Raw genomic sequence first — 20,000 nt, forward strand, 5'->3', positions numbered from 1 at the left:
CAGGCCGTGCCCTCCAGGTGATGCAACACCTTCAGCGTTGCTTCTAGTCAGGCCAGGAGCAATACAAATATCGTTCCTGATCTCCAGAAAAATTGGGAACTCCTCCCACTTTGTTGGGAAGCAAACCAAGGGAGGTGGGTCAACCATGCCGTTTGGGAAATGTTAATTATTATGCTCTTGGTCAGACCAAGTCTTGAGATTTGAAAGTCGATGACGATCAGGCTACAACCAAACGCCCATAAAGAAACCAAACCTAAACTATTGGCAGCATCAAGTGCAGCAGACAGAGCAGAGCAGAGCAGGGCTTCATCATCAGTCATGCATGGGAAACAGGAGGCAGCAGCGAGCACAGCGCAGCGTGTCCTGCTTAAAACCCCCCTCACCTGGGGTGGCAGATTTTTTTTTGCAGAATTGTATTTCAAATTTTAACAAAATTAAATATAACCAAGAATTAATTATGTATGGCATGAACAAAATCAAACTGAATTGTAATAATTCTGTAAAAGACAAAACTGTAGTATGAAACTTAGGTGGACAGATTTCTGGCCAGAAACACCAGCCTGTCAGTATGTTCTGGCTTCAAGGACGCTCAAAGGCGGGTCACTATTGCCACGACTACATTCCAATTGAAATCCCGATTTCGATATCAGGATTAAATCGTGATTTTCGATTAATTGTGCAGCCCTAATTGGCATCTTCAAGTGCGACAGAGCAGAGCGGGGCTTCATCATCAGTCATGCATGGAAAAGAGGAGGCAGCAGCGAGCACAGCGAGCGCAGTGTGGCCTGCTTAAAACCCCCCTCACACACACACACACACGCACGCACGCACACACACACACACACACACACACACACACACACACACACACACACACACACACACACACACACACACACACACACACACACACACACACACACACACACACACACACACACACACAGTCTGTCTGTCTGTCTGTCTGTCTGTCTGTCTGTCTGTCTGCCTGTCTGTCTGTCTGCCTCTCTCTCTTTCTCTCTCTCTCTCTCTCAGTGAGGCCTGCTTAAAACCCCCTCACCCGGGGTGGCAGATTGGCAGGGCGCCTTTGTCAGGGCATCAGTCAGCGAGAGCCAAGCAAGAGGATTTCAGCCTCCCCTCCCTGTGATTTAAAACCAGAGCCGTCAAGCCACGCCAGCCAAATGGAAGGCGTACCAGTAATTGCTGATGCTTACGTGCTTATTTGCATCCCCCCCACCCCCCTTCAGACACACGCAAACAACACACACACACACCCACCCACCCACACACACACACACACACACACACACACACACACACACACACACACACACACACACACACACACACACACACACACACACACACACACACACACACACACGCATGGGTTGCCTCATGTTCTCTCTCTCTCTCTCTCTCTCTATCGCTCTCTTTCTCTCTCCCTCTCTCACACACACACAAACACGCACACACACGAGAAAGAAAAAAATAATCTAATTAGTTTGCCCGTGAGCTCAATGAATCAATAGTAAAATCCCCCCACCCCCCCCCCCCCCCCCCCCCCCCCCCCCCCCCCACACACACACACACACTCTCACACACACCCACTCCTTTTTTTCTTTTGTGTGTGTCAGCTCAAAAGGGGAATTCAATTTTCGAGTGTTTAAACATATGGCTCAATAAATAAAATATGTACAGACGTACTGTACGTGACATTGCGCACAGTGCATAATGCTTTAAATAAGTTAAATCTGCGAGCGCAGCCAAGCGTATCTTCGATTAATTGAACAGAGGCAAATGCAAGAACTGCATAAAAAAACGTTTTTTTTCCAATTGCGTCTGTCGTCCAACATTTACATCCATTCTCACACAAACTTTTCTTCATTTTGTTTTCTTAATTTTCACCTCTATCAGTTTTTTTTTTCATTTTTCATTGCTGTTGTTGTTGCTGAGATGAAATGGAGCAAGAGAAATGTTCTGTTCATCTTCAGCAGTTGGCGAGAGTTTGCTGAAAGAAAGAATGAAGAAGAAAAAAAACGAGTGAATAAAAAAAAAAACGAGTAGTTGATGAATAAAAGATGAGGGGAAATTACAGCGGCACGGAGAGATGATGAACGACTGGCCTCAGTGCCAGGGTGTTGTGTTGCCGTGACGCCAAGCAGGCAGAGTCACAGCCAGTCAGCCAGGCAGCCACCCCTTCTCACCTCCTTGAAGATGTCCAAATTGCACCACATCGCAACGCATCGCCACCAGACACTCCCGGAGATGCGGAGATGTCCTCATCGCAACCACAAAACAACGCCAGACAAAAGTAACTTTTGCATAACTCGTTATTATTTCCTCAACAATGACATCAATAACCTGAAATCAGATGGGGTAGCCACCCACTCACCGCATCACAACCCATTGGCATTGTTTTCTCCATGCTACAGTATATTGGCCATAACCACAAAACAACGCCAGACGAAAGTAACTTTGCATAACTTGTTACTTTGTCCTGAACAATGTCATCAATAAACTGTTCTCAGGTGGTGTACTATAGCCAGCCACTCACCTCCATGGAGATGTCCACATAAAAAGCACTTTAGATAAGTCCTAGCACCCCCACACACAGCCCACACACCAAAAAAAACTAATCCATAACTAGGCAAAAATGTGCAACAACTGCCCAAAAGTTGCCTTGAATTAGTTTTGGCCCTCGTTCACATCATACATATTGCTAGTTATCAGAGCCCTAAATAAAGCAACATGTTCTGTTCTAAATAACTTATGTTCATGTATTTGACATAATCTAGACTGATTGGAACGTGTATTAGCAAAATATGGATGTTCCATTTATGTTTAATACACTTAAAATAATGTGGGGTCAAATTGACCCCAAGGAACACAGATGTAACCAAAACGTGTACAGCACTTAGGGAAAACATTTATTTAACATGACCCCATATATTTAGGAAAAGTCATCAAAGATGAAGCAAAATAATGATTTACTTCATATATTTTTCAGACGTTAAACATTGAATGGGGTCAAATAGACCCCAAGGATAACAGGAGGGTTAAATGGTTTTGCAGTTTAAAAGACAGATGGGTGTCCTTGCATATAAGCTACAAGACACATGACACATACAAACATGGAATCTATAAATAAATAAAACCTGCAAGTGCATTGTGCAATGCATACATGATAATCCACAGAACCATTTATGATTTTATGTCTTATGTATTGTTTAGCAGAGTAGGTCTGTATTGGTATTGTTTGAGTCAGCCCCTTTTAGCCGCATCCACAAAACACCACCACAAAAGTAAATTTGCAGAACTCGTTATTTTTTCCTCAACAATCATCAATAACCTGCCTGGCCGGAGGGCTGTCATAGACATCCACTCACCTCTGTGGAGATGTCCGCATGCCATTACATCTCATCACATCAGCATTGTTTTGCTCTGTGTCATTTTGGCCGTAACCACAAAACACACCAACAATAAAGTAACTTTGTAGAACTTGATATTTTCCCTCAACAATTACATCAATAGGCTGGAAGGGTGCCATGCTGATAGCAGATGTTTTAGCCAACCTGCTCATCTCATCGATCATCTTTGATTGCTCTGTCATTTTATTTCGACCGAAACCACACAAAAAATTGCCCACGAAAGTAACTTTGTAGAACTCTTTTTTTCCCTTAACAATGACATCACTAACCTTCAAAACAATGGCATCTATGATCTTTTGTTCAAAGTTCAAAGAACATTTTGAGATTGATCTAAATGTTATCATGACCACCAATCCAATCAATTTACTGTCCAACACCACATTCAGGACAGGTGAGTGAGAATGACTACATGGGGTGGATTCCAATATGCAGACTCCCGTCCTCCCTTGTGGCCTTGTGATGGCGTCACCGACAACAGAATTGTATTTCAATATATCTCGCAAACCTCAACTCTTATGTCATTTTCTCATTTTCAAACGGAATGGTGAATGAAGAAAAGTCCCCCAAAAGTTGTTGTGGCTAGGCTGACAGCGGAGAAACTTAATAAGTTTTGTCCACGGAGGCAGGGTATCAGCGAAACGAAAGGCCACAAGGTCACAAGGCCACAGGCCAAGGAAGGGAGCCTGCATATTGGAATCCACCCATGGCCTTCATTTCATCCATGTCACTTTATCCGAAACCAAACCATGACCACACCAATTTGCACAACTCATATTCTCAACGGAGACGAAGGATCAATAACCACAAGCAATCTCTGAAATAAATATCAGCCATATCTGATCAGTGTGATTGACCTCAATTTCGTTATGACCATCGATCACCTATCACATCAATTAATCGCTGCCCATATTTGACCCCTGGCACCAACAAATGTGTGTGAGAGGAGTGAACACTCTACTAAAGTACTGAAGTAAATGTGAGCTCACCCTTTCCAGCTGGCCAGGAGTAGGACCTGCAGGAGTTAGGCTGCATGGGGACATGCTTGATGTGTGCCTTAAATTCCACATGTATGAAGATTGTCCCTCGCGGTTTTGTCGATATTGCACCATACGCACAGGTTTATTAGGTGTTTGTTTAGTAAACACAAAAACAAAACAAAAAACAAACAAACAAACAAAACTGTCCTCGTAACATGAAGTCAGGGAATAGTGGACAAAGAGGGGGGGAGGGCTTTGCCTGGTTATCATAGACTTGCAATCGCGATTCGATCTAGAAGCAACGCCGCCGAAGCGCAGCCTGGCTAGGGGGGGCTGCAAACATAACTCTAGAGTCTCTAAGCAGTCCAAGAAGATACTTCACATACAAAATGTCCCCAAGCAGACACAGTTTCTGGCTTTGCTCAATGGGCTCGAGCTGTGGAAAGTTCCAAGTTAGCCATGTATCTGACATTTAAAATCCAGTTGCTGACTAAATTCAAGTTACCATGCACAACATTGACAGAAAATATGTATGGAATGTGCCTGTGCACAACTAGGCATCTATAGGCATTTACGGTCTATGAAGAAAATCTTGCTGGTTTTACCTACTGTCAAAACAAATGCCCTTTTCGAAAGATATTTTTTGAAAGTTGCTTGTCACAATGTACTATGGTCGATGTTGACATTGTAATCTACAAATGCTTCATGATCAAAAGCGTGTGACAATAATGCCACGATATAATGCAGCCTGTACAGTATAGCCTAAGAGGAACTATGGACGTTGCACATGCCCCCAATCCCCCCCTTCAGCACCTGCCTATCAAAATGTCAAGCCACTGCACACAAACACACGCACGCACGCACGCACGCACGCACGCACGCACACACACACACACACGCGCACACACGCATACACACGCATACACACCACAAGCATTGGGACAGGTAGCACCACGGACAGCACTGCAGGCACACCCACACCAAAACACACACAAACCCCAAAACCCCCCACCCACTCACCTGAGCGTGAAGATGTCCACCTTGGAGAGCGTGGAGGCGGCCAGGAAGGCGTTGACCGTCTCCCTCTGCCTCATGGGCCTGGAGGGCAGCATCACTACGAAGGTCCCGTCCAACCTCAGCTCCGCCAGCGGCTGGTACAGCCTCACGCTCCCGATGCGCCGCATGGGCGTGGGCCCCGCCGCAAAGTAGCCCATAGGCCCCATCATAGGCTGCTGCTGCTGCTGAGCTGCAGCCGATCCTGAAGCCGACGCCGGGGGCGGAAGCGGAAGTGGCTGCGGTGGTGGGGCGGCAGCACCAGGGGTGGCAGAGCGCATCCCAGCCCCGACCCCGGCTGACTTGCGGCCCTCCTCCGGCAACGGCGGCTTGCACTCGTCGCTGTCGGCCGGCTGGATCATGTAGTACAGCTCCACAGAGGTGCCGGCGTCCGCCTGCTGCTCGGGCGCCGCCCCCGCCCCCGCCGCCGCCCCTTTCTGCTTGCCGGGCACGACGCTGGGCGGGCTGAACCAGCCGGCTAAGGGCTCCAGCTCGGCCACGCACATGCCCAGCTCGCCCTGGAGGCGGCAGGTACCGCGCACCTCCTGCGTCTCGTGGAAGGCGAACATGCGCACGCAGGGCAGCCGGTCCACCGTGCTGTAGTCGTCCCAGTCGCGGCCCGACACGTAGAAGAGCACCTGCACCTTGGGCCAGCTGGGGTACACGCGTTCGCTGATGATGAAGGTCTGCACCTTCCAGTTGAAGGTGAAGAGCGGAGGGGAGGAGGAGGAGGAGGTGGCGGTGGCGGAGGAGGAGGAGGACGACGACGAGGAGCCGACGAACAGGGAGGGGCCCAGCAGGTCCATGGGCACCGCCTGCTGTACCGAGTACGGCCCGTAGGTGGCGTTGACCACTGGCGTGCGGTGGGCCTGTGGTGGGAGGAAGATGAAGATGAAGAGTGGTCATCATCCTGTACTGCAGTGCTTCCCAACCTTTTTTGTCCTGCGTACCCCCTTAGCATCTTTTTCATATGATGAGTACCTCCTCGCCCTAATTCAGGCTCTGTTCCTCTATCCCAATGTGACTACACTCAATATATTTGGTATTATTACATTTTTCCGCGTACCCCTTGAGATGTGCTCGCGTACCACTAGTGGTACACGTACCCCTGGTTGGGAAACACTGCTGTACTGTACAGTAGCCCCTTAATGTACTGTACGCTGTACCTCCAGACGCACGCTGTAATAGTCATTGAGAGGTTAACTACCATAGTACTGTGGTACATAGTACAATACTACCCAGGCTCCGCCCTTGCGGTGACACAACACCTTCGGCTCAGCTACACACACACTCAGGCAATTTGCTTGTTCTTTCGGGTTGCCTCTACAGCAGGAAACTCCACCCACTTTGTCAGGAAGCAATCAACTTTGAGCATTTCCAACCGTCCTGGGTAGAGGCGTGTTCAAGGCAGTTACGTGGTCTAAGCGGAGACTATCTATTCCAGTGATTTTCAACCTATGGGCCGGGGCCCACTGGTGGGCCCTGAAGGTATTCCAAGTGGGCCTTGAAATAATTTTCTAAAAATTATAATCACATTTTGGTGTGTGTTGCTGTTGATTTATTTGAGTTTTATTCGTAATTGGGTCAGAGGTGTGCCCCGAACATTTGTGACAATTTCGAGTTGGCCCAAGTTGGAAAAGGTTGGGAACCCCTGATCTATTCTATTGGGACTGAGAAAATGTTTGGTTTAAACTTTGGCTTAGCCTGCTCTGCCCGCGACCAGTAGCAAACCAAGGGAGGTGGGTCAACCATGCCGTTTGAGAATGTTAGTTGTTATGCTCTTGGTCAGACCAAGTCTCAAAGAGATTTGACAGTCATGATAATCAGGCTACTACAATACTACGACATAACACAGTGCCTTTACTAATGCACTACGACTTGGTCATTGCCATTCTACAGCAAATGTATAACGCTGTGGCTTAATGGGCTAAATTTTAACCATGTTAATGTCATCAGAAGTGGACATGCTTATGGTGAATATACTGTATAATATATTGTACTCTAGTGTACCTGCTGTATGAAGTAGAGTTCTGTGGCGGATTTATTGTATTGTACTCTACTCTACGTTACCTGTTGTATGAAGAAGAATTCGGTGCGGGCCTGCAGGCTGGAGTTCCTCAAGATGTCCTGGTGAATATACTGTGTATACACTACTCTACTCTGGAGTAAGCATGTGTTGTATGGTGAATATGTGATACTGTACTCTGCCTGTTGTATGAAGAAGAGCTCAGTGCGGGCCTGCAGGCTGGAGTAAGCGTGTTTACCTGTTGTATGAAGAAGAGTTCAGTGCGGGCCTGCAGGGTGGAGTAAGCGTGTTTACCTGCTGTATGAAGAAGAGCTCAGTGCGGGCCTGCAGGGTGGAGGAAGCGTGTTTACCTGTTGTATGAAGAAGAGTTCAGTGCGGGCCTGCAGGCTGGAGTTCCTCATGATGTCCTGGTTGGCCTCCTTCAGGAAGAAGCTGGACTCCGCCCCCAGCACCCGGTACTGGACCGGCAGGTACATGGGCATCGGGCCGAACCTCTGAAGACCATCCAGCAGCAGCCTGCAGTCCGTCACTGTCACCCGGAGAGAGAGAGAGAGAGAGAGTAAGAGGGAGAGAGAGAGAGAGAGAGAGTAAGAGGGAGAGAGAGAGAGAGAGAGAGAGAGAGGAGGACAGAAGGACAAAGGGGAAGGGGCAAAGAGATTAGTCATTTTTGTTTTTATTTCTCCTGGGGGATGTGTGTGGCAGGACCTGTGTCCACCCCCCCCCCTCTCTCTCTTCATTTATATCTTTCTCTCTATCCCTTTCTCTGTGCCTGTCTCTGTCTTTGTCTCTCTCTCTGTCTCTCTCTTTCTCTCTGTCTTTCTCAATAACTCTTTCCGTCTCTCACTTTTCCCTCTCCCCCTCTCTCTCTCTCTCTCTCCCTCTCTCTCCTTCTCCTTCTCCGTCTCACTCCCTTTGTCTTTATCTCCGTCACCCCCCAGTCCTCAATCTCATGTCCCTTAATAAAAAACCAGACGGCTCCTCTCTCCCCTCTCCTCTCTCCCCTCTCCTCTCCCCCCTCTGCTCTCCTCTCTATCCTCTCTCTCCTCTCTCCCCTCACTCTCCCCTCCTCTCTCCCCTCTCTCCCCTCTCCTCTCCTCTCTCCCCTTTCTCCTCTCCTCTCCACTCTCTCCCCTTTCTCCTCTCCTCTCCCCTCTCCCCTCTCCCCTTCTCTTTAAAGTGAGACCCATATGTCTTCCCGGTAGTGCGTTTCGTATACTCTACACGATTCCCATCTTGGAGAGCCAGACCCGGGCTATCGACCGCGCTACACTCACGCTATCACACTGCAGATATTTTGGGTGATGGAGGGTCTCAAGAGGCTCCATTGATTTCACGTCTGGGCCAGGGAGCCAGAGAGAAAGAGACAGAGGGATGGAGAAAGAGGGAGAGAGAGAGAGAGAGAGAGAGAGAGAGAGACAGAGATAGGAGAGAGAGACTAAAAAGACGCAAAGAGAGTAGAAAGTCAAAGAGGAGTGAGGACCAGACAGAGAAAAAGGGACCATCAAAGGAGGAACAGAGAAAAGAGAGGGATAGAGAAGAGTGCCGGGGGGAGGGTGGGTGTTGTCTAGGAGGAAGCACCAAAAGGTAGAATAGAGAGTGACAGAGACAAACAGAGTGAGAAAGACAACAAGAGAGAGAGAGAGAGCGAGAGAGAAGAGAAGGAAAATAGAGAAAAGAGAGAGAAGGACCATCTAAGAGAAAGAGAGAGAGTAAGAGAGAAAGAGAGAGAGAGGGAGAGAGAAGAGAGTGAAAGAAAAGAGAGAGAAGGGCCATCTAGGAGAAACAGAGAGAGAGAGAGAGAGAGAGAGAGTTAAAGAGGAAGAGACGCAAGGAGAAATGCAGGGAGAGATGCAGGGAGAGAGGGAGGGAGGGAGTGAGAGAGATTTGTGACAGCTGGTGGCAGGCTGTCCACGCACCGCGGCCATTCAGTGCAGGGCTGGACTGGCCATCTGGCATACCAGGCATGTCCCAGTGGACCATGCACCCTTGAGGGCCCCTATTTTACATTTCTGAAAATAGGGGCCCACGAGGGTGTGGGTCCCACCTGTGAGTCAGTTCTGCGCCGCTAATTCTGAGGGGCCCCTTTAAGCCAAAAGTGCCCGAACCCTATTTCTCCCCCAGGCCAGCCCTGCTTCAGTGCACTGGGCACAGTAGCAGCAGCAGCAGCAGTAGCAGCAGCAGCAGTAGCAGCAGTCCTGGATGATAAAGCAGCAGAGTTGAATCCCACAGAGACCCAGAGAAAGGTCTCAGCCTTCGCAAGGGAGAGATAGATGGATGGACTGTTGTCGGCTGTAAAAGGCAAAATATGAGCGATCCACCAAGTCCCTCCCTCTCCTCCTCTCCACCTCCCTCCCCTCCTCTCCTCTCCAGGGCTGGAGTGGGAGCGAAAAGTGGCCCAGGCATTGGCCCCAAACACAGACACAGGCTCCTCTCATACTGCCTGACTGCACTGTCTGTATTGATGACGGCACAATGCGGTTCTGTGTGTGCAGGGAACTGAGCTGGGACCGAAAAGTGGCCCAGGCATTTTTGGGCATAGACCTGACCTGAATACAACAGAGGCCACTTCAATACTCTATCGTGACTGGCTGAATACACTTTTGCCTCTCTTCCACTGCCAGTTTTCTGGTAGGCCTACAGCTCAACAAAGCGTGACTCGGCCGCCACTTTTTGCTTTTCGAATAGGCACGACACAGCTCAATCGTAAAGCAAAAGGTGGCACGCTATATCGAAGAAGAAATAAATCGGCAGTGGAAAAGAGGCAATAGTCTATATTGACGATTGACCGATGGACCTCCCCCTCTAAATTGCAGGCAAATCCGCAGGAAAACAACAACACAACAACAGCATCGGCCCCTGAGGACTGTCGGCCCACCGGGAAAATGCCCTGTATGCCTGATCACCAGTCCAACCCAGACTCCTCTCCTCTCTCTCTCCCTGCACTCGCTCGGTCACCCCTCGCTAACATTTTCTTTACAGCAAGTGACCGACCGCGGCCATTTGAAATTGAAATAGTCCCAACGGTGACGACGACGTGCTTGCCTAAATGACACAGTGCAATGGGAGATGAAAAATAATGTTCAAGGCCAAAAGCACCTTTTATTAATAAATGCACACTTTATATACCTTATAAATTGCATGCAGAGATGATTGCCTCTATTGTCTACCAAGCGCTCTGCGTACGTAGTCGTGTGGAAATTGCCGTGAAAAGGGAGACACAAGTTTGACTTCAGAGTCAGTTGGACAAATTCAAAAAGTGTCTGCAGTTCTCTCCAAGCTATTTCGCTTATCTGCCTACAACTAATTACATTTGCAACAATGAGTCTATCGCGGCAGCCAATCTTAATAAGAAACACAAACCGTGCAGTGTCATTAAAGCAGATTGGCCTTAACATAAAGTGATATTGGCACAGGCAGTCAAAAACAAGTCCTGCGTGTATACCGTCTGGGCACGACGCGGCATTACGTAGACACAAAGGCGGAAAATAGAGAAGAGGGGAGGAGAGGGGAGGAAAGGAGAGAGGAGGAGAGGAGAGGAGAGGAGAGGCAGGAGAGAAGAGGCAGGAGAGAGGAGGGTAGTGAGGACAGAAGAGAGGAGAGGAGAGGAGAGGAGAGGAGAGGAGAGGAGAGGAGAGGAGAGGAGAGGAGAGGAGAGGAGAGAGGAGGTAGGAAAGGAGAGGAGAGGGGAGGAGAGAGGATGGAGGAGAGAAGAGGAGAGGAGATGAGTCGAGAGGAGAAAGGAGGGAGGAGAAAGGAGAGGAGGAGGAGAAGGGAGAGGGGGGAGAAGAGAGGAGAGGAGAGGAGAGGAGAGGAGAGGAGAGGAGAGGAGAGTAGAGTAGAGGAGAGGAGAGGAGAGGAGAGGAGAGGAGAGGAGAGGAGAAAAGAGGGAGGGGGAGGGGGGAGGAGAGGAGAGAGACGAGAGGGGAGGAAAGGAAAGGGGACAGGAGGTAGGAGAAGAGAGGAGGAGAGGAGAGGAGAGGAGAGGAGAGGAGAGGAGAGGAGAGGAGAGGAGAGGAGAGGAGAGGAGAGGAGAGGAGAGATGAGGGAGGGGGAGGAGAGGAGAGAGACGAGAGGTGAGGAGAGGGAGGTGTAGAGAGAGGAGAGGAGAGGAGAGGGGAAGAGAGGAGAGGAGAGGAGAGGAGAGGAGAGGATAGGAGAAGGGAGGAAAAGAGAGCGGAAGAGAGGAGAGGAGAGGAGAGCAGGCGAGAGCAGAGGAGAGGAGAGTGGATAGAGGATAGAGGATATGGAGGAGAGAGGTGGGAGGAGAGGGAGTCCAAGAGAAAAGATAGAGGGAGGAGAGAGAGGAAGGAGGAGAGGGAGGTGAGGGTGGATGAGAGAGGATAGAAGATAGGGGGAGGAGAGAGGAGGGAGGAGGGGGAAGTGAGTGAGGAGTGGGAGTCAAGGAGAGAGGAGAGAGTAGGGAGGATGGAGGAGAGAGGAGAGAGGATAGAGTAAGGACGGAAGATAGACAGAGGAGAGAGGAGAGAGGATAAAGGGAGGAAAGAGGAGGGAGGACAGAAGAGAGAGGGAAGCGAAGATAGGGGAAAGAGAGGATAGAGAGGAGGGAGGAGAGGGAAGCGAGGAGAGAGGATAGAGGGAGGAGAGAAGAGGGAGGGAGTGAAAGGAAAGGAAGAGAGGGAGGGAGGGACACAGAGCAGAGGGATCCTGCCGGGGAGGCTGATGCATCGTCCTACTTTCCCCTCTCTGAGCGTGCAATAACGAGAGCGCTTGAGAGGCTACTCCATAACAGCCCCCATGAAACTTGTCATGTTGTTTTGGATCCATGTCCTTGGGATGCATCGCACTCTACACTTATACAAGTGCATGCCATCATAACTCAACTCAAGTGGGTGGGGTGTCTGTTGTTTTTTGTTGTTGTTGTTTCAAACAGGGAAATAACTGGTACTCCAACGGCACCGCCGTCAAACTGGGCGTTTGGACAGGACCTGATTTCCATTTTTTTCTGTTTCCTGGCAGCCGAACGGAGTGCACAGATTTGCCACACACACTAGTCAACCTGCCAGGGATTTGCAAGTCTCAGACGAGTTGCTTTGACCTGCCAAAATCTTGTCCGTTCCAAAAGCAGGCAAGGCAACGGGAGGGAAGGCAGATTGATCACAATTTAAGCTGCCGGCTTCGTTTTTAATCATGCCGGATTAAGAGCATTTGTGTGTTGTTGTTTTTTTCCATTACACCCCTAATTTGGAGATTTTGGTTAAGTCTACTGCTAGTTACAAACACAGGAGACAGACAGTGAGCCACCACTGGCAATATAAAGCAGTTACTGGCTTAAAAAACAGGGTTTTCTAGGGAGTCCAGACACCGCTTAAACAGACCCAAACTAATGAGTGAAAGCCGAAAGCCCAACTGGGAAACTCCAACTCCGATTGTCATTGTGACACAGCACTCCACAGCACACAACTGTTCACTGGACACTGCACACAACGAAATTGCATTGTATGACTCACCTGTGCAAGGGGTGCAACTAATGCACATTGTACAGAAAATAAAGCTGAGCTTTGGCTAGATGAGCCAGTCATACAAAGATGCCTACAAAATCCTACAGGAGGTAGGAGAGGAGAGGGGGGAGGAGAGGCCAGCCATACCAAGATGCCTACAAAATGGGCTGTTTGTACAAAATTAAGTGAGTTAAACATTTTGGGAGTTGATTTTTACTGATAAAAATCTGTTATCCCAGTCGTACCAGAGATGAGTCAGCCACACACCAGTAGCCAGTTGAAAATCAGGGTGAAACATTTGGGAGTTTATTTTTTTAACTGTTATTATTATTAAGCAAATGCAAACCTCCAAGATCCTTATCAGTCCATTCGTGGGTTCTGTTTATTGACTCGCACATCCTTCGGAGGGTGGAAATGAATCGTTTATCAGTGCCGGCAGCATTTTCTCTAAGGCCAAGCCGAGATGCCCTGTCTGAATTAATGCATTAATAACTGGTTCCACATTGACTTTGGCAGAATATCATTCACTGCACTGAACAGCTTGACTGACTGGCACGAAGCAGCTGCAGCTGCAGTCCAGGTATTTAAGCTGCCTGACCTTAATACGGAAGGAGCAGGAGGCGAAGAACAAACTACTCTGCCTATAAATCCAGAACCCTGCCCCCATGGGTAAGCCTCCTGTGAATCAGGTACAGTTGTAAAAGTGAGAGACGAAAGTGAAAGCTCAGCTGGGAAACTCCAACTCCCATTGTCATTGTGACACAGCACAAAAGTGTTCACTGCACACTGCAGACAACAAAATTGCATTTATGCCTCACCCGTGCAAGGGGGCAGCCCTCAATGGTGCCCCAAGGGAGCAGTGCGGCGGGACAGGACCATGTTCAGGGTACCTAGGTCATGGAGGAGGATGGGGGAGAGCACTGGTTAATTACTCCCTCCACCAACCTGGCAGGTCGGGAGTCGAACCAGCAACCTTTGGGGTAAAAGTCTGACGCCCTAACAGCTTACCCATGACTGCCCACAGTTGGTAAACCAAGAATGGACACTCAAACACCACTGCACAGTGATCACTCTAGAATATGTTTTTACCTCCGCAAAGGAGGTTATGTTGTCGCGCTGTTTTGTCCGTCTGTTTGTCTGTTTGTTTGTCTGTCTGTTTGATTGTCTGTTTGTTAGCGGAATAACTCAAAACGTTTTGAACGGATTTGGATTAAACTTTGTGGAGTTGTTAGAATTTTTGGTGTTGTAAAATTTTAGTGGTGATCCAGGGATTTAAAAAAAAAAGATTCTTCAACATTGTGGGATAGGGAGAATTTTGACATTCCAGTTTCTAATGACTTGGAAAAAAGTAGGGTGTAGCATAGTCAAATGTTCTGTCAAACAGCTTCATTGGCGGAGGTCTGCAATCTCTGAGTGCATTTCCTAGTATATTGTTTGGGGTGAGTGGGAGTGTTCTGGTTGTGCTTCATCCTTCCGGGGTCCATTTATTAAATCGGTCACCAGCTTTGGAGGCTCCAGTCATCACAAGATGATTTTAGAAGAATCCTCCATGGATGTATGCTATCGGTATGACTACAGTGTTTTGTGTAAAATACTCGATTTGCTTCTGAAGCATATATATTTGTTCCTCTACCATGACACTTTCTTGTGATTGATAGCCTGCTGTGTATGTGGCATTCTTTACAACACAACAAACAGACAAACGGTGGCTTGGAGGTTTTAGATGGCTTATGACTCCACCCGGGGAGTGCTGTGGCGTAGTGTGCTAACTAAGCCCCCCACACATGGGCTTGCATGCCCAGGGCAGAGGCACCCAGGGTCCGAATCCAGCCTGAGACATTTCCCAAGCCTGCCTACCCCATCTCTCTCTCCACATTCACTTCCTGTCGGTCTTCACTGTCCTATCCGCAATAAAGGCCCAAAAAGCCAAAAAATATATTTAAAAAAAAACTGGAAGAACTCTCGAAGACCCCCACTCCTCTCCCCCCACCCCCAGTCCTCACGTCCCCTTTTGCACTGGAGCCTCCCTTAAGCATTTATAAATTGGGATACTGAAGTAGCTGGAGCAAAGAAAATGAATTAAATCTAATTTTAGCTAATTCCTGGATATTTTTGGTTGAGTCCTGCGAGGCTGAAATGATAATATTAGAGGGATTTATTATGTCTGATTTATTTTTAAAGGAAGTTGATCACAGTAGTTCAAGTACAAGCACAGTACAAACACAAATGCGCAGACACACACACGCGCACACACACACACACACACACACACACACACACACACACACACACACACACACACACACACACACACACACACACACACACACACACACACACACACACACACACACACTCACACACACACACACACACACACACACACACACACACACACACACACACACACTTATGCTCCCTTATCCCCACACCCAATTCCACATGAGTGGTTGCACCAGTGACATATCTAATCAGTCCACGGCTACATCTCTCAAGCCTGCTGCTTAGGGGCCAGTGTACTGTGAAGCCAGAGCCACACACTAATGGAGACACACACACACGTGCGCACGCACACACACACACACACACACACACACACACACACACACACACACACACATACACATAGAGGAGACAGTGAGAGTGCAACATAGAGAGAAAGACAGAGAGAGAGAGATACAGAGACACACACTTAGACGTACGTAGACTCAGACAGACAGACAGAGAGTGAGGTTTATACACAGACAGACAGACAGACAGACAGACAGACAGACAGACAGACAGACAGACAGACGGACAGACAGACAGAAAGACTGACAGACAGACAGACAGACAGAGAGCGAGGTTTATATACAGATTATAGAGTTTCATACTTGGATGCACACACCAGGCACACACACGTCTGTACTCCACATCACAGGATAAACATATTTTCCCCCAACAATAATTATTTTATTTACATACCACTAGTCTGTCAGCATCAGTGCAAAGAGTGTGCAAAGCTGTGGTCATATTATGTAAAATTGCATTCATTCAAATCCTTTCCAAACAAATCAGCCAAAGAAGTTTTTTTCTTTCTTCCAAAGACAGAGAGGAACCAGAGCGAGAAGCGTGAAATTGCCCTTGATGCCGTCTTCAAAGGTGCACCTTAGTCCAATGGTTCCCAAATTGGGGGTCGGGACCCCTAGGGGTGTTGCAGAGGTACTGAAGGGGGGCCAAAGGGGACATTGCATAAAAACGTAAAATCCACTGGTCAACAGCTAACATAATTCCACAATTTGTTCCAATTTGATTGATGTATTTGCCGTCCTGTGGATGTCTAACAATATTAGCTGACAAACTATTAATAGGAAATCTAGCAATATGTGGCATGCTGCAATGAAAGCGAAAGCGAAAGTGAAAGTGAAAGCCCATTGGGAAACTCCAACTCCCATTGTCATTGTGACACAGCACTCCACAGCACACATGTGAACACTGCACACTGCACACAACGAGATTGCATTTATGCCTCACCCGTGCAAGGGGGCAGCCCTCAGTGGCGCCCCATGGGCAGCAGTGCGGTGGGACGGTACCATGCTCAGGGTACCTCAGTCATGGAGGAGGATGGGGGAGAGCACTGGTTGATTACTGCCCCCACCAACCTGGCGGGTCGGGAGTCGAACCGGCAACCTCTGGGATGCAAGTCTGACGCCCTAATCGCTCACCCATGACTGCCCTACAATAGCTATTGAAAGGTTAACTACCATAGTACTACACTACTATGACATAACACAGGGCCTTCAGTAATGCACAATGACTTGGTCAATGCCATTCTGTTAACAGCAAATGTATAACGGCGTGTCTTAACAGGTTAATAGTTTGTCCACTAATATTGCTAGACATCTATTACGAGGCTAAGCCTATGGTGAACAGGGGTCATGAAAATAGTCTTAAGCCCAGAAAAGTTTGGGCTTAAGAACTGAAGAGCTGAAAAAGTGTGGGTACCACTGCCTTAGTCCATGAGCCAGAATGCTTACAGGTTTTAAGATTTCAAAATAGGCTGATTCTCAGGAGTACGGTTCTGGCCTGGCACGTCTGGCTTTACTACATTTTTGGTTAGGAGAAAAATTATGAAAACCACAGGCAATTTCTACCAGTTGCTCCTGCAGCGTGAAGAATTCATCCATTCATTGAATCATGCATTCATTCATTTAAGTCAGCAGCCAGCAGCCACACTAGCTAGAACTTTCTATTTGGGCTTTTGTACTTGAAAAGGGCACCAAAAACTCACACATTGAGCAACTCTGGCAAACATCAACTCACTGAATGCCTGCTTTCACAAAGTTACCCTCGGGAGCTGATCAACCTCAAACGTTGTGGGCTTCATCGCACGAGTTTCGCTTTGATTAGAAAAGAATTACACTGGCTCAGACGCAAAGAAAAAAAGAAAAGAACGAAAGAGAAAAATGTTGCTTTTCAGCGAAGACGTCGCCCAAGAGTCCTGACATTTGTTCCTTATTGTTGTTCCAGTGTTCGTCACTCCCTCCCCTCCCTCCCTCCCTCCCCATTTGATAATCCATTTTTTCTCTCTCTTTTTTCTCTTCATCCTGACATGACATTTTACAATCACTTTGCAATCATCCCTTTCTTCTCCCCCCTCTCCCCCTCTCATCCTCCCTCTCTCAAAGAAAGTTCAATGTGTCCTTGAAGGGAGAAGGTGGCAGTCTAGTGCTGTAGACAAGACAAGAGGGACCTGTCCTGCGTCTGCTTTGATATGCACCACGGGGTCACTCACCTCATTCTCATCAAAAAGGTCCACGCTATTGAAAAATTTCTGGCCCTGCCCGACCCGTCGTCGCTACGTCACAGAACAGTAAATATTCCCCAGCCCCAATCAGCACTGCTGACTAATGCCCTGTGCGTGCGTGCGTGCGTGCGTGCGTGCGTGCGTGCGTGCGTGCGTGCGTGCGTGCGTGCGTGCGTGCGTGCGTGCGTGCGTGACTGTCATTGTGTGTGAGTGTGTGTGATAGTCCTCTGTGTGTATGTCTGCGTCTGGGTACGCTTCCTCTTCTGGCTTTATGATGCCACACACACAGGAAGTGGATGCACCAGCAGCATAAAAAAGTCACGTTCAGACAAAAAGAAGAGACATGAATGCAGGGAAGCTTACAAGTGGGGGGCAAAGGGGTCAGTTGTCCTGGGCCCAGCAGAGAGAAGGGGCCCCGGATTGGGTCTCTATTAAATGTATAATATTGTATTGGGGTGGGTGCTTTTAGATTACTTTGACCCAGGCCCGACCATAGAGGGGACCCCGAATCGGGTCCCCATTACATGCATAACATGGTATGTATTGGGGTGGGGGGGCTTTGAGATGACTTTGCCCTGGGCCTGACCATAGCTGATACCAAAGAGGGGACCCCAAATTGGGTCCCCGTTACATGTATAACATTGTATGTATGGGGGAGGGGCATAGCTGACCATAGCTGTCCTGCCCTGCACGTATGATAGATGTGGTGAAGGGAAAATGAGTCTATCACCCGGTGAACAGACGGAACATCTTCTGACTGGCTGAGGAAGTGTCCATTATTCCCCGAGAACAGGACACCTACGATGTCATGCGGGCTTGCGTGCGTATAAGAAAGCTTCTTTTTCTAACTTCCTGGCAAAATGCCGTTACTAATTCTAAACTACAGGTTGCCATGGCCAAGACCCAGTCGTTAGTTCCATGGCATTTGGTTGTCAAGTTTCTCCAAAGTTCTATGCGCATCTTTACATGCCTCCGATAGAGAAGCGTCTCACTAGATTAGGAAGTGGTGCCCATAGCAACGATCCAAGCGCAGTAGTTCGGCTGTGCCGTCGGGCTGTTAGAACGCTCCGCCTCGTCCATTATTTCCCTTGATATCGGGACACCTCGTCGGCCTTTATTCCTTACCTATCGGACACCTTTATTGCGGGAGTTTTTGGATAGGCTACTTAGAATTCTGCACTTGAAGAGTTCAGATGCAAAACCCCCTAACTCCATTTCTGAAGACCTGCACTTCTATATTTTCAGAGAACCCCGTTGTTGGTTTGGTTTACATTCATGTACTTGATAATACATATAAATAGTTCTATTACATAATTAAAATTAAAAATTATGCAATTTGATAGCTTTGTATTAAATAAAAATGAATTAAGATTATTTTCTGAAAAGGCACTTAGGGGGTTTTGCATCTGAACTCTTCACTTCTTCTGTGTGTATGTGGCAGAATTGACAATACAGGTGACTTTGCCCTTTCTACTTCCATATCTCAGAGAAACTGGAAAGCTTCAAAAATATTTAAAAAATTGCCAGTGAGAAAGTGTTGTATACAGGCGCATACAATACAATACAATACAAAACAACCTATATTTACATAGCACAATATCACAACTAGTTGTCTCAAAGCGCCTTCAAAATACACCTACACACATGTACACTTTCCTACATTCACACACCGGCGCCAATTGTCCAGGGTGCATGTGAGAAGGTGCATTATACATACACAAGCAGACACACACACACACACACACACACACACACACACACACACACACACACACACACACACACACACACACACGTTCCCAGGTTCACACACCAGCTCATACACACATACACACCCATCTGTATGATAGCACCCTGTAAAAGACCAATATCTCTCAGCATCACTCACATTATTACAGCATGCAATGTAATCACATAAGTTTGCACGAAGGAGATGAGACACACACAAAAAGTCCCCAATGATGGAATCCATCGGGTTCAATACCGGCTCACTAACCTGGTTATAGGGCAGAGAGTGCTGACGCTGCTCTGATACAGTTACTGGGGACCAGCAGGAGTCTCAGTGCTCACGGCTGGATCACTGCTGACTCTGACTGATACTCTACAGTACATACATGGTGTAGGACCCCAATCCAGTGTTGCCAGATGTGTCTGATCAAATCCCGCCCAAAAGGTTTTCAAAAAACGCCAACATTCGCTAATCTCAATTTCAAAAAATTGCATTGATTTCTGTGGGCATAAAACTGCAAAAAAAAAAAAACACCAAAT

The 20,000-nt window shown here is 47.9% G+C and overlaps 1 protein-coding gene across 1 annotated transcript in view; it reads right to left on the reverse strand.

The window, feature by feature from the left end:
* The window catches only part of si:dkey-112m2.1 (transmembrane protein 132C), a 399,699-nt gene that overhangs the window by 270,946 nt on the left and 108,753 nt on the right, over nt 1–20,000 (reverse strand). The window contains exons 2-4 of the mRNA XM_063209808.1: nt 7,838–8,016; nt 5,755–6,330; nt 5,429–5,646 (exon numbers count right to left, since the gene is read on the reverse strand). Coding sequence (XP_063065878.1) covers nt 5,429–5,646; nt 5,755–6,330; nt 7,838–8,016 — 973 coding nt within the window. The remainder of the gene's footprint in view (nt 1–5,428; nt 5,647–5,754; nt 6,331–7,837; nt 8,017–20,000) is intronic.

Source organism: Engraulis encrasicolus, chromosome 11 (assembly GCF_034702125.1).
Source record: "Engraulis encrasicolus isolate BLACKSEA-1 chromosome 11, IST_EnEncr_1.0, whole genome shotgun sequence".
NCBI classification, from domain to species: domain Eukaryota; kingdom Metazoa; phylum Chordata; class Actinopteri; order Clupeiformes; family Engraulidae; genus Engraulis; species Engraulis encrasicolus.